Consider the following 16,920-nt stretch of genomic DNA (forward strand, 5'->3'; position numbering starts at 1 on the left):
ATGCATTTATACAACCCATTCATAGTTTGTGTAACCGTCTCAGCCTCATTCATCATCCTGTAAAATAACCTTCTTGTTAAATGGATCTGTCATCATGGCTTTAAATTTGTAAAGATTAACCACATTTATATGGGGTGGATAAACGCACAGCGCACATACAGGAAAGCTAAAAATAAGAATCCATTGTGAAGGTTAAATGGCAAACAATTCATGATGGTTGCGCCTCGAGGGGGAAACAAGGGAAAGATGAAATCCTACACAGTTCACTGTAAAGTCTACTGTATCGAGGAGTTAGCAGCAACCGCTGTACCTAAAACAAGTAAATAGAAAAATCTAGATTATGCTAGAAAAGAAAACATCGAACTGCAAGAATATGTTTTATAATAATATAAAATGAATTTCTGAAGGTTGCTAATGAGCTGTTGTATTTTGTCATACAAACATCTAAAGGCTGCATTAATTATATTTAGTCTGGTTGACTGTAGAATCATCATTGTGGTGAATATCACAGTTTAACTTCATGATGACAGTTTATTCCTTGTATGTTAGTTGAGATAAATTTTCATAAATTATAAATGAACTGCAATGGCATGGTCCCTGTTTTGCCAAACCGACCCTGGTAACATTAGAACCTGGATCCACACTGAAAACACGTGACTGATGACGAGTTAAGTCAAGTCACTATTATTTCTGTAACACATTTAAGACAACAGACGTTGAGCCAAAGTGTTTTCTAACAGAGAAATAGAATTAATGTCACAAAAGGTCAAGACGATATGTAACACAAATTTACCTAATTAGAATATTAAGAATCAGAACCAACAATATCTTTTATACAAAACTGTATTACTAATTTCAATAATGATTACATAGAATACAGATAAATATCAGAATCAGAATCAAAAGCTTTTTATTGCCAAGTGAGCTCACACACACACAAGGAATTTGGTGAATCAAACTGGTACACAACCATAACAAGACAGGAATAAATACAGAACTCTAGATCTAAGAAATTCTAAATAAAATATGTAAAAGAAAAGTGTAAAAGTACCACGTAAATAAAAAGTACTGTAAAAAGAGACATAAATTTGCCTAAACCAAGGAATTATATTTCGATAATACAATTTGATTTCAATTCTGTTTTTGTTTTTTTCAGGATTTGACAAATTTAACCAGAAAATGGTTTTAAAAATGGTTTGATCCAAAATATTCTGTAATAAAATCAAATCTCTCAAACCAGACAGGTGAAATTCAGACTTTAAAATCAGGGCCTGAAGCATAAACGATGTCTGAACATAATCCATTGAATCAGGTTGTTTTCTGTCCATCACAGGACTGAAAACATGCAAAAAAACAACAACAAAAAAAAAAATTCAGACAACAGACTGGAAACAAGTGAACCGTCTCTGAATTTTTAACTGTAAAGAATGAAAAATATATAAGATTTGGTTTCTAAACTAATTTCTTTCTAAGCTTTTCTGCTTAAATTCCACAATTAGTTATCCACTTACTTGTGAAGCCTATAAACCACTACAGCCTCTCTTTGTTTTACTGTAAAAACAGACGATGCACATTTTGAATGTACCTCAGCCACTGACATGATCTCTCTGCACCGCATGTTCTGCTGATGCATTTGTACATTATGCCACATAATGCAGCTCCGAGCAGAAAACTGCCAGTTGCTGTTTACATACGTGACTCGTGTCGGTTTCAGCAGCGGCAGCACTTTGTGCCGAGCCTCCTGCAGGAGCAGCAGAGCTGTGCTGCAGAGATAACAGATAGCACAGATTGGATTGTGATCGGAGGAGCCTGTCAGTCCTAAAAGCAGAGATAAACCTGCAGCCCGAGTGAAGCGTGGCGTATTGTGAGGCAGGAGGTGAAGACACTGAATATGAGAAAGATAAGGAGAAATGAGAGGAACAGGACTATGAAAGAGAAGGGAGGCATTAGCAGAGGGTTTCAGGTAAACCTGCAGGCGTCAACACTATAATGAGATGACACGCAGGTGTGTTTCCATTTTAAATGCAAAATACACTCGCATCTGAGCATCAGCAGAACCAGGACGCAATCACAACAATGAAAGTGGCCTTAAAATAAAGGATTAGTTTGCCTTATTTCAGCCTGATGTATTTGTTTACTGTGCCTACTGTGGCTCTATGGGTGATGCTGACTTTGCTCTCTCCAGCTCTGTTGTAGTGATTCAGTCACACAAAATCAGGACAAGAAGTGTGTTTTTATTAACATTTTGTAGTGCAGTGCTTAAAAAATGTGCATGAAGACACGTTATGGAAATCTGACTATGCCAACATGCTGACGTGTAACATCTATAATGTTCATCATGTTCACCATTTCAGCATGCTAGAATGCTAACATTTGCTAATTAGTACAAAACAGAACAGAGGACAGAGGGCTGATGGGATCGGCATTAGATCTGCAGGAATTTAGTCATAAACAAATCAAACTTTTGGCCTGATAATGGTGCAGGATGAAAAGTCTGGAGTTTAAAGTTATGAAGCTCCATCCTGAGGGGACCATGAATGTGAATTGTTTCAAGGTGAGGTCACAGTGACAGCAAACATCCGTCTTACCAGTTTTCTTGTATCCCAATCTGCTGAGGAAGACGTCCAGCAGGAGGCAATAATAATAATCAGATGTCTGAATGACCTCAGCTGGCTTTTTTCCTTCTGGATATCGGGGCTCCTGACCCTATCTCAGCCACCCATGAGGCCGCTAATCCCTCCAACAGTGTAATATATCAATAGCTACAACTATCACTTCAGCTAAAATCCCTAAAAACCTAAATTACAATCTAAGTTTTGGGCAATCTGGTCTCCTGCAAATGTTGTTACTAAACCAAAATTTTCTCAACAACAACAAAAAAAATCAGATAATAACTAGTAACATATCAGACACAATTTACTTGTAGGGCATAAAAAACGAAACAAAAAACCAACAGATCAAAACGAAATAATATCCATATCAAAAATCTGAATTTTACAAATTGATTTTTTTTTTTTTTAATTTTTACATGTTTTACCATAATTCTACAGTTATTTGGCAATGTTTTCACCAGTTGTTACAGTTTTTGAACACTGAGATATTTTACCATTTTTCTTTTTTGGCACTTCACTGCCAGATTTCCTCTTTTTGTTCATTTGTTTTTTACAGATTTTTGCCTGACAGTGTCGAGGCCTCATCAGGTTTACATTTTAGCTTGTTCCATGCTTTGGTGTGGAACCAAAGAGTAGCAAATTAATGAGATTCCCATCAGCTAGTGATGCAAAGTAAACTGAACATGCTGAACATGCTACACATCAGCATCCTAATTTTACCATTTAGCTGCAGCTCCAGATGCTGTCATGGCTGTCTGCTTCCTAAATGTCATAGCTGCCCCTGAGGTGTCCAGTAAATAACATGAATGTTCAGCACAATTCCTCAGAAACAAACTGATTTCCTTTTCTTCAAACATTTAAAACCAGCTGTTTCCTCTCACTACATGCTGATCTTTTAACAATCAAACTTGTATCACATTCCTCAACAAGATGCTGTTTTAACGAGATGCCCTCTGCGGTGGCGGCGGCAGCATCTCTGTGCTGACGCTGCCTCTGGCTGCCAGGCTTTTTCAGCAGGTGAGAGCAGTGAGTTTATTCTGAGCTCAACAAGGTGTCTGAAGGAGGTGAGAAACGCTGTTCACGTGCAGCTCAACATGGCAGCCCGATAATGATGTGACAAAGCAAGAGCTGTAAAATGTTCCTATTATAAACTCATGTTGGAAGGAAGACTATTCCTGTACAAGTGAGGTTGAGACTGAAAAGCAGAGCTCAGTGTGGAAGTCTGTGTTGCCTGAAAAGACTCGGATATTAACTGCTGTACGCGAGCAGTGCAGCAGTAGCTTCCCACATGCTCAGCTGTTTGGTTTTACTCTGATAAAAACAAAAACAGGATAAATTTGGCTTTTGGCCACAGCAGTCCCAGCAACAGTCAGCTGCTGCTTCCATGCACCTCACAGCGCTCATTTCAGTTCTGCAAAATAGCCTCATAACGTTGGCAGCTTCTCGATTTTAGCCTGCACAGATCATCATGCAATATAGAAAGTATTCGGAAAGTTACACATTATTTGTTAGCACTTTGCTTGAGTAGATTCAACTTGTTATAGGTTTATGAATACCATTTAAGTTTGAGCTTTCACTGCAGAAAGAACTGTGTGGGAGATACGACCTTTTCAACACCAAGTATCCAATCTGCAAGAGTTCAAAAGTGAGTTGATTCGTGGCTACTGGGCTGTGTCAACGTTAGTTCAGAGAGCTCACATGTGGAGCACAGTTGAAGCTTAGAGGGAGGTGGAGCAAAGATGTGACCGTGCAAGTGAGGAAAATAATAATGAGGCTCAAAAGAAAACGACAGAAATCAATCAGATATCAAACACAGTTGATTTATCAAATCCAGAGTTCCAAAGGAAAACTAGAAATTGACAAATGATCTGATAAGACTGAAAGATGCAAACCAGAAAGGCCAGGCTGCAGCTTGCAAAAACAGACAAAAAAGTATTTGGTAGAGTTGTGTAACAGAGTCTGTAAAACAAAAATCAACCTTCAACTGCTAATACAACAGCCTTGTTAACATTTAGTGATGATTTCACTGCTGAGTGAAGCAGCAGGATGAATGCAGAGGTTCACAGCAGGGCTCACATTCAGCTCCACAATGCTACCAAAACAAACTGAGAGCTTTGAAGGTGAAATGTCCTCGAATGACCAAGTCAAGCTCCTGATCTCAGTCAGACTGAGCAGCTGATCTCTGCTGGGGCTGGTGTCGGTTTGGACTTGTGAACCTTTGGACAACCAGGTTGCTTTTCCCACACGCCTCCATAGAGCCATGCCATTAAACTATCAAGCAAATCTGAGGTGAAATGCCACAAAAGATAGAAAAAAGGTGCTTCCATCTCCAATAAAGCAAATTTTCCTTTTTCTTCCAAAAACTCAGACTAAACCTCAACCAAGTGTAAGAGCTTTTTTTTAGCTACATTGGGAACATTCTCTTAAATCTTTGCCATTTCCATGAACATCATATGATGACAACAAAATGCACATAAGGCACATACGGACCAAGGTTAATTGCGGACTACATCGTCTCTTTAGAAGTGTTGGAGCTTGGATCTTCTTTGTCCTGTTTAGATTCGTCAGACTGGACACTGCACCAGCTCTGGTTCTGTAAAAACCAGTATCAGTATTGGTCGGGGCAACTCTGGTACAGGTTTTCCATGAAGAACAGCTAATCCAAGCGCTGAAGGCATCTGCAGTGAAGGCTGGGAGAACAACAAAAAGAGTCTGACGGGTAAAGATTTCCCATAAAACACCAAACATGTTGATTTTGTTTGATTTCATGTGCATCTGTCACTTGCACGATTACCTCTTTAGTTATTTGAGCTTTTTTGTCTGTAAAATAACATTGAAATGACCCAAAAGAAGTAGCCAAGTGTGTAAATACTTTTGAACTCCTGTCATTTTATCTTCCACACAGTTCTTTCTTTACTAAAGCTGAGACTAATGTAGGATCTATTGATTTATCTAAGAACAAAAAAACACGATCTAACACCAACACCGAATAATGAGGAAGAATTTAAAGCAGGCCTGCACCTTAAAATCCTAAAAATGCACAAGATTTTGTGTGACCTCAATAGTTTTGAAATAATTTCCTCAACTCAAGTCCCTCTATTTGCTTTATATCTAAACTGCTGGCAGATATTTTCATTTGTTTAGCAGCACAATGATTAAAAGTTTGATAAGATAGTTGGGAATTTGCCAAACAAACAACCTTCCTCGCAGCAACAAAACATTTTGTTCCTGTGTAGGAGCTGCAGGGATTGTGGATCCTAAAAGTCTTTGGAGGAAGGTTCAGCAGAGACGCTCTGAAAACATTTTGCCATTTCAAGAGAAAGACAAGGGTTCGGTTTTTATTAAATAACATCCTTTTATTCCCAAAATAACAGAAAGTGCAGACATGAATCTGACCATTAGCTTCTCATTTTAAACAACTCAGTCCAGTTACAACTCAGTGAAGTGAAATAAAAGCAAAATACTCCACACAGCAACGACTGATGAAACATACTGAAGGCTCCGTTCACCCAAATCACAAAAGCACGTTTCAAATTATTCTATGGTTCTTTTAATTACATACTCTGAGGTTCATTTGCAGAGGCCAAAAGCAGAGAAGCAGAAGATTTTAAAATCTGGTTGTAGATAATCAGAGTGAAAACGGGTCACATTCAGATCTGTGTTCAAGGGTTTTAAAACAGCATGTTGTCCAAGTACAGTACGTCGACTGCTTAGCAACATCATCAACTCATGGAGGCAGTTCAGGCATTTAAAAACCTTCAGTGACTTACTGCCACAATTTACGCCCAAAATCGTACATCAAATCTGAACACGCAGACATGGAATTCATATTTTACACTCAGTGTGACTTACAGGATAATTCAGGTTCATTCTAGCCTGGGTAATTTCCCATTCACCCTCTGAACCCCAAAACCTGCTGGCGGGCTGGAGAGACATGTTAGCTTTCTGGGCAGGAAACTGTAAAAACACTAAGACCTGCTGGATTTTTTCCTTTCCAACTGTCTTTGGGCGACTCATCCGGGGAAAAAATAACTACAGTAAATCTCAGCATAAAATCGTAACATTTCTTTAAAATCACTTTATTCTACACATCTGTTTTAAAAACAATTACCTTTTTCCTTTTACCTATTTTTCAATCCAAATTCAGTAAAACGCTAAAGATTCTGAGCTCCTCGGTGCAGCCATGAAGCCATAAGTTACTAAGCTGCAATCAACAGTCACAGGACAAAAACTCAGTCACTGTTGTCTTTTCCCTACTACTGGTAACATCTGTAGGAACTCTTCAGGTAGGAGCTTCAGTAAAAAGCAATTCAGCAGGTGTCCTCACAACCTGAATGACGATGTAGGTTTGTTTTTTCTTGTTTTGGTAATTAATGGCATTATATAAGACATTTCTGAGTTTGCTCTACGTCTAGCCGTGGTTGTCCTGTTCCCATAGAGGTGCAGGACTTTATATTGCAGTGAGCCCACAGTGAATAAAAATAAGACAAGAGCAACAAAACATAAAAAATGCCCAGAAACTGCTGAAGGTTCAGGGGGTTAACTTGTTTGCTTATTATATAATTGCAGTGTCCACTGCTTAGGAATCATTAAAAAAAAACAAAGAACACCTATAACTCCAGCAATTTCCTGAAAATCGTCACATTTTGAAGTTTTCTGCAGCATCAAAGTGACCCAGTTAGAGTTTATACTACATATATTAGCACATTACAATCAGGAGCTGCTAACAGTGAACTTGGCATATAGTTTACTAAACAAATAAACAGGGCCTTTGACTACCTTTACCAGTCCTACAAATTATGCAAATTACTTACAGTTTTAGTCTGCGTGTTTTGCTAAAAAAAAAAAAGAAAAAAAAAAAAGCAGGAAGAGTTTCAGCTCTACAAAGTCAAATTAGACACATTTAGGTGCTGCTTTGTGATTTGGTTGAACTGACCCTTTAACTTCCCATTTTTTTGAAGTCCCTTTGTAAAGTGACATTACAGCTAAACACTGAAGTTTGCATCTTTTCGCCGCCGCTCTTTTTGAGACATTTTGTTCCTAAGTTTCCACATCCTGAAAGCAGAGAAGCGTCCGGACCCGACACCAGTGATGAAAAGTAATACGCTTGAATATGGTGAATGTACAGTCTGTGGTCTCAGGTAGCGAGGATGGGATGATCTTTGACATTTAGACAAAAAGTCCTCATGTTCATAAGCAAACCTTAGCTTAGTGCAGCTTTATATTAAACTTAAATAATTTTAGTAGAAAAAGGAAGAACAGAAAGACATAAATAACAACTGATGTAATAAAATCATACTGTAAAGTGCATCGTAGCAACTGTGCATGCAACTTGAGGAACATAAATTATGTGGTGACTGAAGCCCTAACGGGAATAGAAAAGTAGTACAAAAACTGTAGCAAAAAGTGGCCTCATATAAAGATATTATATCCTATACAACAGATCGATAGAGATCAGTTAAACTCTAATATAGTAACTATGCTTAAATAATAAACGGTCTTTGTGATGTGGCTAGTCCAAGTGTGAATCTTCAAGAAGTGGAATAAAAACACACAATCACCATCGCGGCTCAGTCCAATTGGTGAAACTGCCTGTGTTAAAGACCTACAGAAGAACAGAACAAAACAAAAGACATTTCTTATATCTCTCTATATACATATTTATCAAAAAAAAACTTGAAGTAGCCCGTGGTTGGATCTGTCGTGGCGACTGAAATCTTACCAGAAGGTTTGCCTTCTGCTCGAGCACACACATTAATTAGTGTTACAAAACAGCTGAGGTGAAGTCAGGCAGCTCCAGTCGCACCCTGAGGAGATCTGAGGATCTTTCTGGGACAAACGACAAACACACAACAGAAGCACGTCAATGCCGAGCTCCGGACAGAAACCCTTTGTATTCTAAGGCGGCCAATGTTTCTGCTGGTTACCAGCGTCACTGCTAACATGTGCCCACTAGGAGGCAGATTACCGGTACTATTCTGCATGCTGAGAAAACAGCAGCAGCAACATCACAAATTTGTGTATTTATTTGTATCCATATTTGCTTTTTCTACCAGAAGCCTTCTCTTTTTAAAAACGTTTCACTAGCATCACTGTTTACCTTGTTGTAAAATACAACCCTTATTTCTAATTGATTATTCCCGCTCTTTATCTGAACTTCATAGCTCGTTGAGTTCCATGTACTCTAGTGACCTGATTTGACTTGTTTTATTTAAATTAGTTATTTTAGCTGAATTTTCCAACATACAGCATTTAGTTTCTTTATCATTTGTAATGTTTTTATTGTGCAATATTTGTTTTCCAGGTGCAATATTGTGATTGTCAGGTGTAATATCACTTTACTAAAGTATGATGGACAGGATGACTTCTTACTTTCAGTCTTATTTCAGCCTATTTATTTTTATTTTGTAACAATCTGTATTTATAACAGCACTTTTCAAAATGTTGGTTACAAAGTGCTTTACAGGGCAGCAAAATAAAACACAGGCTCATAAAACCAGAATTTAAAGACAGATAAAAGCACAACAAGGTGTATAAAACTAAACCGAAAATGTTTTGTACTTATGGTTTTTCCGTCAGACCCTGCATTCATTCTCATTGTATGCAGTTGGGTTTTCAGTTCAATAGTTGGATCAGGAACTTCCTTCGGGACAACTAAAGTTCCATCTTATTGGTGCTGAATTAATCTACCTTAACATTATTGAATGAAGCCTAATAAATGTTGACAACCTGCAGCAGAAATGTAGATTATTGACTGAAATAACAGCTGGAACGTGCTGACGTCTGCAGCTCCAGACAGTAAACTGATGCATACAAAGTTAAAGCAGGATAACACAGTGAAGCTCACTGGCGGTTTCTGAGAAATGTTACAGAGTGATGCATTTTCACTCACAAACAATCTTTGGTGGAGTTCAGTGAGCAGCTCGGAGAAAACGCATGAACAACCAAAACAGCATTACTTTGCTGCTGCTGAAATAATTCACCACTTTATCTCTTTATCTCTTTAGTCATTTTAAAACTAAGAAGGCACATGCTAATGTAAGCTGCAGGTTTAGCTGCTGTAATAATAAAAAATAATGAGGTACAAGGTTCAGAAAGAGATTCTGTAGTGATGGAGCTGAATGAATCTGGGTCCACATCCAAAATGAATTTGGCTATCAGAGTGTGACCATAAAAATATTAAGCACTTCCTCCTAAAAATGTAAACAGAATTCACAACTAATATCAAACCCACTCTTCTTTTGGTTTTGCTGTTCGTAACCTTAGAGTTCCAAAAGTTGTGCTCACAATTTAAAGCAAAGCTAACTGTGACAGTATAGTAAATATGGGAACATCCCGTCATCGTGGAGTCAGTTATCCAGCAGCATCTTAGACCAGATCAGGAGAAGATCTATTAGTAAAACCTTGAACTTGTTGGTGCTGAACTCAGCAATGATGTGTTTTATTGCTTGCAAGGTCAGCTATTTAATAATCAGAGGAAGAATTTATTCTTTCAAAATGATCAACAGCACAAACCTCCAGTGCCCCCCCGTGTCTTCTGTGTCATCTCTTGTGTTGTCTGGTTGCACTTGTGAACGGTTTGTTCTGTTGGACACAAACGTATATCAGCTGGAATCAAATAAAGTTACTTTTTAAAGGAGAACAAGCAGAAAACACAGATCTGGTCATCTGAGACCACACTTATCAAACAAACTTCTCACAGTTCATTCATTGCCCCATTATATTGCCCCCATTCACTTAGAATGGCGGCACGCATGGACGCTGCGGCCTCTTCAGGAGGCAGCGACAGTGAACGTTTAGTGTCTTATCCCAGACGTGCATTCTGCAAAACTTGCTGATTGAATAATCCTGAAGAAACGCTCTCTCATCTTGCCTGTACTACTGTGTATGTGCAGCAAAATGACAACAAACCTGATTTGATTTGATTTGATTTATACTGAAATGCCTGCAGAGACTCATGTACTTTATGGAGGGGGACAATCTAAGCAACTTGTTTTCTGAAACCACAAATTACATATGCCCCTTAAACATCTCACATGCTGACTGTTGGTAGAAGCTACAATTCATCGATGTTCCCTGAATGCCTTACATGCAGCTGATGTTAGACGGCTGTGAATAAAGTTACTGCAGCGCAGGAGCTCAGACAGCTGTGTGACCCAAAGCTGCCTCTGAAAAAAGTGAAATAAGGCATTCTAATATTAAATGTAAGTGAAACTGAGTGGTTTTATCTACCTGAATGGTCAGCCCAGAGACACAGGCCCGGTAAATGTCAGGTGCACTGATGTGACCAATGATGTTTAGTGACACCTGACAGATTTTTGGTTGCACTCTGGAGCCCTGCCATCTTTTATGTACAACTTTTTCTGAAGCACTAAAAAACTTTAATCATGTAATCACCTGAGTTGCTCTTTAAAGTCAGTTTTACACCTGGCAGCTTCGTCACTTTCCCCCTAAAGCTTTCTGTAGTGTTGCTCTTGCAGGTTTCACAAATAAGAGATCCAGAATGCAGACGGCACACAGGTTCTAATTTACCTGAAATTTATATAATCTAAAAGTTCCTGCTGCTTCTTTTACCTACAACACTGCGTAAAAAATGTTTTCTAATCAGCCAGTTACAAGAAGAACAAGGATCACTGTACATTATGTTTCCTCTTTTACAGGCTGTCAGACTCATAGTGTTTACGTCTGGAAACAGCCTCAGAAGGAAAAAGCTACGCTACTGACCCCTGCAGGCTGGTCAGCTCCTCACACTTTTTAAACCAACAACAGACAAGTTCTAATTTTTCTGTTTACCTTGTGCTCTGGACATCTCATCGAGAAGTTGTCTTCATTTAGGACACAGCCTGAAAAACACACACCAACACACAAAGTGAGCTTTTAAGATTTCAACATTTTTTCACCTTTCACTCAGACACTGGTCCCTTTTCAGGCTGTTACAGTCCTTCCAACACAGATGAGAAAACACAATTGAGTCAAGCTATCATCCTCAACACATCCATCACTTTAAATACAATTTTCAGAGCCAGAATTAAATTGGGTCAGCAAAGACTTGAGGTCAAAGCGGTGAAAAGCAGAACACAACTGTGCACTAACAGCTTGATCTGATATGTTACCTGACTGAATGGCACACTTGTAGTGATAATTCCTGGGGCAGCCCTTCTGGAAACAGCCCATTATTGCGCCTGTTTGATGGCAGGTTGAACAAATCTGAAAACGAAAACTGAGATCAGTCACATCTCTTCAGAATTCGCAATTTTAAAATCGAATACAGCTGCTCTGCCATCACATCAACTTCTCTATTTTCTATAACGTTTGTCATAACCTCTTCCTCCATTTAAGCCTGCAGTGATGTTTAGTTTCTCGTCAAAAAGCATGAATACTCACATGCCAGATAGTGAATTTGACAGAATTTCTAAACAAAAATGCAAGATGTTCGTATAACTGTTAAATGGCCGTCACCGTGTAGCTGTGAAAAAAAAGTCAGAGTAACTCACTGTTTCCTGTGCGAGCCGGGCTGCCTCCTCCAGCCCGTACAGCTTTCCTCTGATCAGGAAGACACCGGTGGACCAGATGCCACAGTCCTCATGGATCCAGCACTCATCCAGATCAAGAGGCACCTTTGGGGGAGAGTGGCTTTTAACAGCAGCGCAGTTGTTGTCTGAGGAATTTCCTGAATGGCTGTTAGAAAGTCCATTCAAATCCTCCTTCAGCTCAGTCCTGCAGTTCTGACTGTCCACAGGTGGGCCGGTGGGATAGTACGGGCCGTGAAGGTCCCCGAGGCCCATGGCGTTGGCTGTTTGGCTGCACAGGCAGCACAGCAGCACGGCCTGACATCTGCTGTCCGAGCTGAGCCGGCCCTGCTGGAAACAGGACGTGTTGGGAACAAACCCAGACAGAGACCTGGCAGCTGCCTGCTGTCCTCCTCTGCTGCTCCGGACTGTCGCCTCCTCCTCCTGGTAGTTGACCACAGTGCATATCCTCTTCTCCACACGAACAAACGGGCAGAAACTGTTCAATTTCTTGTCCTTTTTGTCCTCTTTAGCGTTTAGATATTTGAGCTTGATCTCAGGCTCTCTGGGAGAAAACAGAGCTGAAGGTCCAGTCTGAGGATGCCTCTTTCGCTTTCGTCGCGTGGCAGTCTTTTTGTTGGCCGTTGCGTTCTTGCAGGCTGAGGCCTTCTGATGCTGCGGTGGGGAGGTTCTGCTGTTCTGTTCCTGCTTCGCTCTTAACTTTTTAGCTTTAGGGACAGTCAGGGACCTCTTTCGTTTGTGATTAATGCTCTTTGTGTATGAATCTTTGCTGCTCGGCGGCTGCTGCTCCTCCTCCTCCTCCCTCTGTGGGGACTTGCTGTCGGGCTGGACGTCCACATCAGATTCCTCCGAATTGCTGCTCGCTCTTTGCGACAGATTTGGCTGTGAAACTGACTCATCTGAGCTGGACAACCTCAACGCATACTCCATAAAGTCATCTGAGTCACAGCTTTCGTTATATATACCCACAGCATCATTTTTGACTTGTCTCCTCAAACTGTGCCGAGACACGCCGCAGGGGAACTGAGGCATTTCGGACACAGATTTTCTGATTCTGGTGCTGCGTCGCACTTCACCATTTGGAGTTTTTTCACTCTCGCTCTGAGGAGGAGTTTTCTTACAACCGTGGTTTTTCTTCTTCTCATTACTCACTGAAACTTCGATAACGTCACTGTCGTCACTTGAAATATCCACCGCAGATTCAGCAGGGTTAGCGTAAACAGCGCTGAGGTCCGACAGGAGGACTACAGGCCTGGCGTGGTGTATAGGAATGTCCACTGAGCTGTCCGAGGAGTCTTCTGAGTACGAGCTGTCAGGACTTGGTGAGCTCAGAGGCTGAGGTAGGTGATAACAACCTCTGCCTTCATCCAGTGAGGACACGGCGGGGGACAGGGGCTCCACGATGTGCCTCACGTTGTCCTGGATGAAAGAACCGCACAAAAGCGGCTCCTTCGCTGAGGAAACAAGGAAAATAACATCAGAGCCGCTGTCGCTCTCTTCTCCACCGCTGCTTTCAGGAACCGCACTGCCACTTTGGTCGGGCCCGTAGAAACCTGGATGCCAAAGGTTGTTGTGAACTCCGTCGCGGTACAGATCGAGTCCAGGAGCTAGTGTTGAATTCATGTAGTTCCCCAGAGACTCAGGGCCCTGCTCCATGTCCCTGCAGTGGACCGGAGCACCTGGCTGCGAGGAGAGAGAGTTGTAGGAGGACGATGCTCTGGATCTGTACGAGGAGGCGATGTCAGTGCTGCAGCTTGGTGGGCGTCTGTGGTACCACTCGGGCTTCTTGGCCAGGTCCATGGCCTCAGCATGACTGCGGGTCCGGGGGTGGTAGCTCTTTGACAGGTCCATAGCCATGAGGGGTGGATCCTGAGAGGACACTTCCATCACTGCAAAACACACACGAGAGAGTCAGTGGCTAATACACAAGATAACATTCATGTAATCACAAGAGACGTGCAGCAGAGTCAACAGGCTTCATGGGACCCAGAATTCATCATCTCAGCAGCACCATTTATGTAGTTTATGTCTCACGGCAGTTTGGATTCTCCTCTCTACTGCTGGGCTGACATTAAAGACTAGATGCTTTCTAATTTCCTGCAACTGAACACAGATCAAACTGAACTCCTGATTTTTGATCCAGATCATATTTCTAACCTTGGACAAATAACAAACAACAGGAAGCCAGAAACTCTGCGAGTCGTTTTTGATCAACACCTCAACTTCAATCAAACACATTGAGAGTCTTGTTCAACCGAAACGTTATGTTATTTTGAGATTTTAGATATGCAAGTAATTGTTTTTGGCAGTTCATTTTGCACACTGCATATTTGTTTATACATGATAGATTTTTCTACATCTTTGCATATTACATAATACAGTTGTTTTTATAACCTCTCTCTAAGTCTTCAGTCCTTCTGTGAATAATTTTGTGCCAGAAATGTTTCATGTTCAGTGCGGTTGCAGCCGCTACAATGAAGTCATTTCCAGCAAAAGATCAGTGAAGTATCCATCTATTTACAAATCTGAAATACTGCCAAAGTGAAATCAGTGCTCTGCAGAAACATAGTTAAACAGCTCATACACACTCCTCATTTTCTCCTGCCTCAACTACTGCATCTCAATACTCACTTTGCCTGTTGACAGTTGATTCAAAACTCAGCAGCACGATTACTCATGAGCACTTGAGGCAGGAAACACAACTCTGTTCCTGGCTGAATTACGACAGCTCGCAATTCGTGACAGAATTCAATTTAAGATTCTGTTGATTGCTTCTTAATCTCTACACGGCTGGGTCTGTTCTACATCTCAGAGATTAACTCCTCATTCTGCACTTTAACCCTTGAAATCAGAGATCTGGCTGCTGATAAAAGTTCACCTCCAGGCTTAAAACAAAGGGACAACATGGTTTTTTTTTTTACTGTTTTCACTCAGTCTGAGTTAGATGCCCACCTGTGCAGATATTGTAGATTATTATATTCTATAACCTCTTTTTTAATGTAAAGCATTAACTCCAGTTTTAAAAGATGCCATAGAAATAAGGTTTGTGATTATTATTGTTATCTATTTAAGGAACCATATAGATAGAGAAACATTGGGGATGCAACAGTACAACCCATTGGGTACATGACGTTCTGTTCCTTCTGTAGTAACAAACAACATCAGTGCCAAAATGTTTTCCAAAAGAGAAGCAAGATTACAAATGTCCTTTAAATGTTAAAGTTAAGAGCTTAATTTATTATTTATTATATTAATTTAACTGGTAAATATAAATCTGAAGGCCAGGCTCCTGCACTATTGTTTATATTACAAATTAGGCAACAAGTTTAAATAGAAACGAAATTATTATATATCATAATGTTGAAGGGAAGACCCTATAAAAACATTCATTATAAAAAAAATCCTAGAACAATTTAAATCTTAACAAATTAATTTGAATATTAAGGTTAAGACACTAAATTGGTATTATATATATCTTGTACAATTTAAATTAATCTGACTAATGAAAAAACCCTAAGACGTAAATTTAAACTGCTTTATTTATGTCACATAAAACAAACTCAACAGTAACAAACCGTGGATTTCTTTTTCCAGCAAATCCTCACTTTGAGAGCTGTGACACTTTCTAACAAGAAACGTTAGGATCAAATTACTCTATCTGTGATCGATAATCAGTTACCAGCTTGACGTAACTTCTATTTTATTTTTGAAGTGAACAGAAACGGTGTCAACTATACCATGAACTTTGAAATGTGATGAAGCGAGGCGGCTGGTGTTGATAAAAATGGCCGTTGGGCAGCAGTGATGGATTAATTGACAGAACTATTCTCCGCTGATGAACTAATCGATAAGTTGTGTTTCTAACAGGTAGGCCCGTTCACAGACCACCAGCACCAAGCTGGCCCGACTCTCTGTAACACTGCTGCTAAAAGTTGGTGCTGTTACCCCTCAGGTGGCGGCGGTTCGGACGGACCTCCCCGGTCGTGGAGGTGCGGGCTGGCGGGTGACACCCTCCGCGGAGCAGCTGGGGTAGCGGGGTTAGCTAACACGCCTCTCCAGGCCCGTCACCAGGACTGGCTGTAAACAAAAGCAGCGGCGGCCCCGGTTCATGCTAGCCGGACAGCTAGCTGACGTTAGCCCGCTGCGCTACTCCCAGACGAAGACGAAACTCGACGCGGCGACGACCCAGGGGCATTTCTGCTGTATAAAACCAGCAGGTAGCGTCGACCTCCGGGCTACTGCTGGTAGTTTAAAGTTGTCATCATGGACACCTTCTTCCTGCAGTCAAGTCGGAGAGAAACAACATGGAGGACGGAGCAGAGCAGCGGCAGCCTTCACAGTAACGGTCAACTTGTTCAAACAAGACGATGAAGTGCACATGGAGAGACAAAAAGATTAAAAAAAAAAAAAAAAAAAGAAGGAATGAAAATGACACATTCATCTCACAGGTTTAATTATTTAGGTTAAGTACCCACAATATTATTTTTCTAAAAAAAAACAAAAACAACTGACTGAATGTTCAAGTTAAGATCCTACAATATCATATGTAACACAAATGTACCTCACAAGTTTCAATATTAGAATTAAGGATCTACCATTAACTGAGTGATCTAAATATTTACATTAAGACCCCAAAATATTATTTACTGTGTGAATTTGGCAGACTAATTAAAACATTTATTTTAGGGCCCTTCAGTATTATTTATGATGTAAATTTACCTGACCAATTTAAATACTAAAATTGATTAATTGAGATTAATTTGTCTGTGGTACAATAT

At 40.3% G+C, this 16,920-nt stretch overlaps 1 protein-coding gene across 3 annotated transcripts; it reads right to left on the reverse strand.

The window, feature by feature from the left end:
* Positions 1-5,942: 5,942 nt before the first annotated feature.
* On the reverse strand, positions 5,943-16,671 carry LOC103366160 (transcription factor 20). 3 transcript variants are annotated; one of them, XR_520652.1, is made up of 7 exons: positions 16,088-16,671; positions 12,107-14,031; positions 11,726-11,819; positions 11,406-11,455; positions 10,128-10,196; positions 8,335-8,437; positions 5,943-8,217 (listed from the first exon to the last, which is right to left on the reverse strand). XR_520652.1 is itself a non-coding variant. In XM_008293808.1 (6 exons), exons 2-5 carry the CDS (start codon positions 14,027-14,029, stop codon positions 10,155-10,157), a joined length of 2,109 nt encoding a protein of 702 aa, XP_008292030.1. In that variant the 5' UTR covers positions 14,030-14,031; positions 16,088-16,671; the 3' UTR covers positions 5,943-8,441; positions 10,128-10,154. The 3 variants fall into 3 exon arrangements, 1 of the variants encoding a protein (XP_008292030.1); XR_520651.1 differs by having other exon boundaries at positions 8,335-8,441; XM_008293808.1 differs by having other exon boundaries at positions 5,943-8,441.
* Between the last annotated feature and the right edge of the window lie 249 nt (positions 16,672-16,920).

This window comes from Stegastes partitus, unplaced genomic scaffold (genome assembly GCF_000690725.1).
Source record: "Stegastes partitus isolate 25-593 unplaced genomic scaffold, Stegastes_partitus-1.0.2 Scaffold914, whole genome shotgun sequence".
NCBI lineage: Eukaryota > Metazoa > Chordata > Actinopteri > Pomacentridae > Stegastes > Stegastes partitus.

Excerpts from the sequence above, each read along its gene's own strand:
- LOC103366160 (XM_008293808.1), bottom strand. The coding sequence starts at position 14,029 with ATGGAAGTGTCCTCTCAGGATCCACCCCTCATGGCTATGGACCTGTCA. Across the intron at positions 11,820-12,106 it reads CCCGGCTCGCACAGGAAACA|ATTTGTTCAACCTGCCATCA; the intron begins GTGAGTTACTCT and ends TTTCGTTTTCAG. Across the intron at positions 10,197-11,405 it reads TGAGATGTCCAGAGCACAAG|AACAAACCGTTCACAAGTGC; the intron begins GTAAACAGAAAA and ends TGTGTCCAACAG.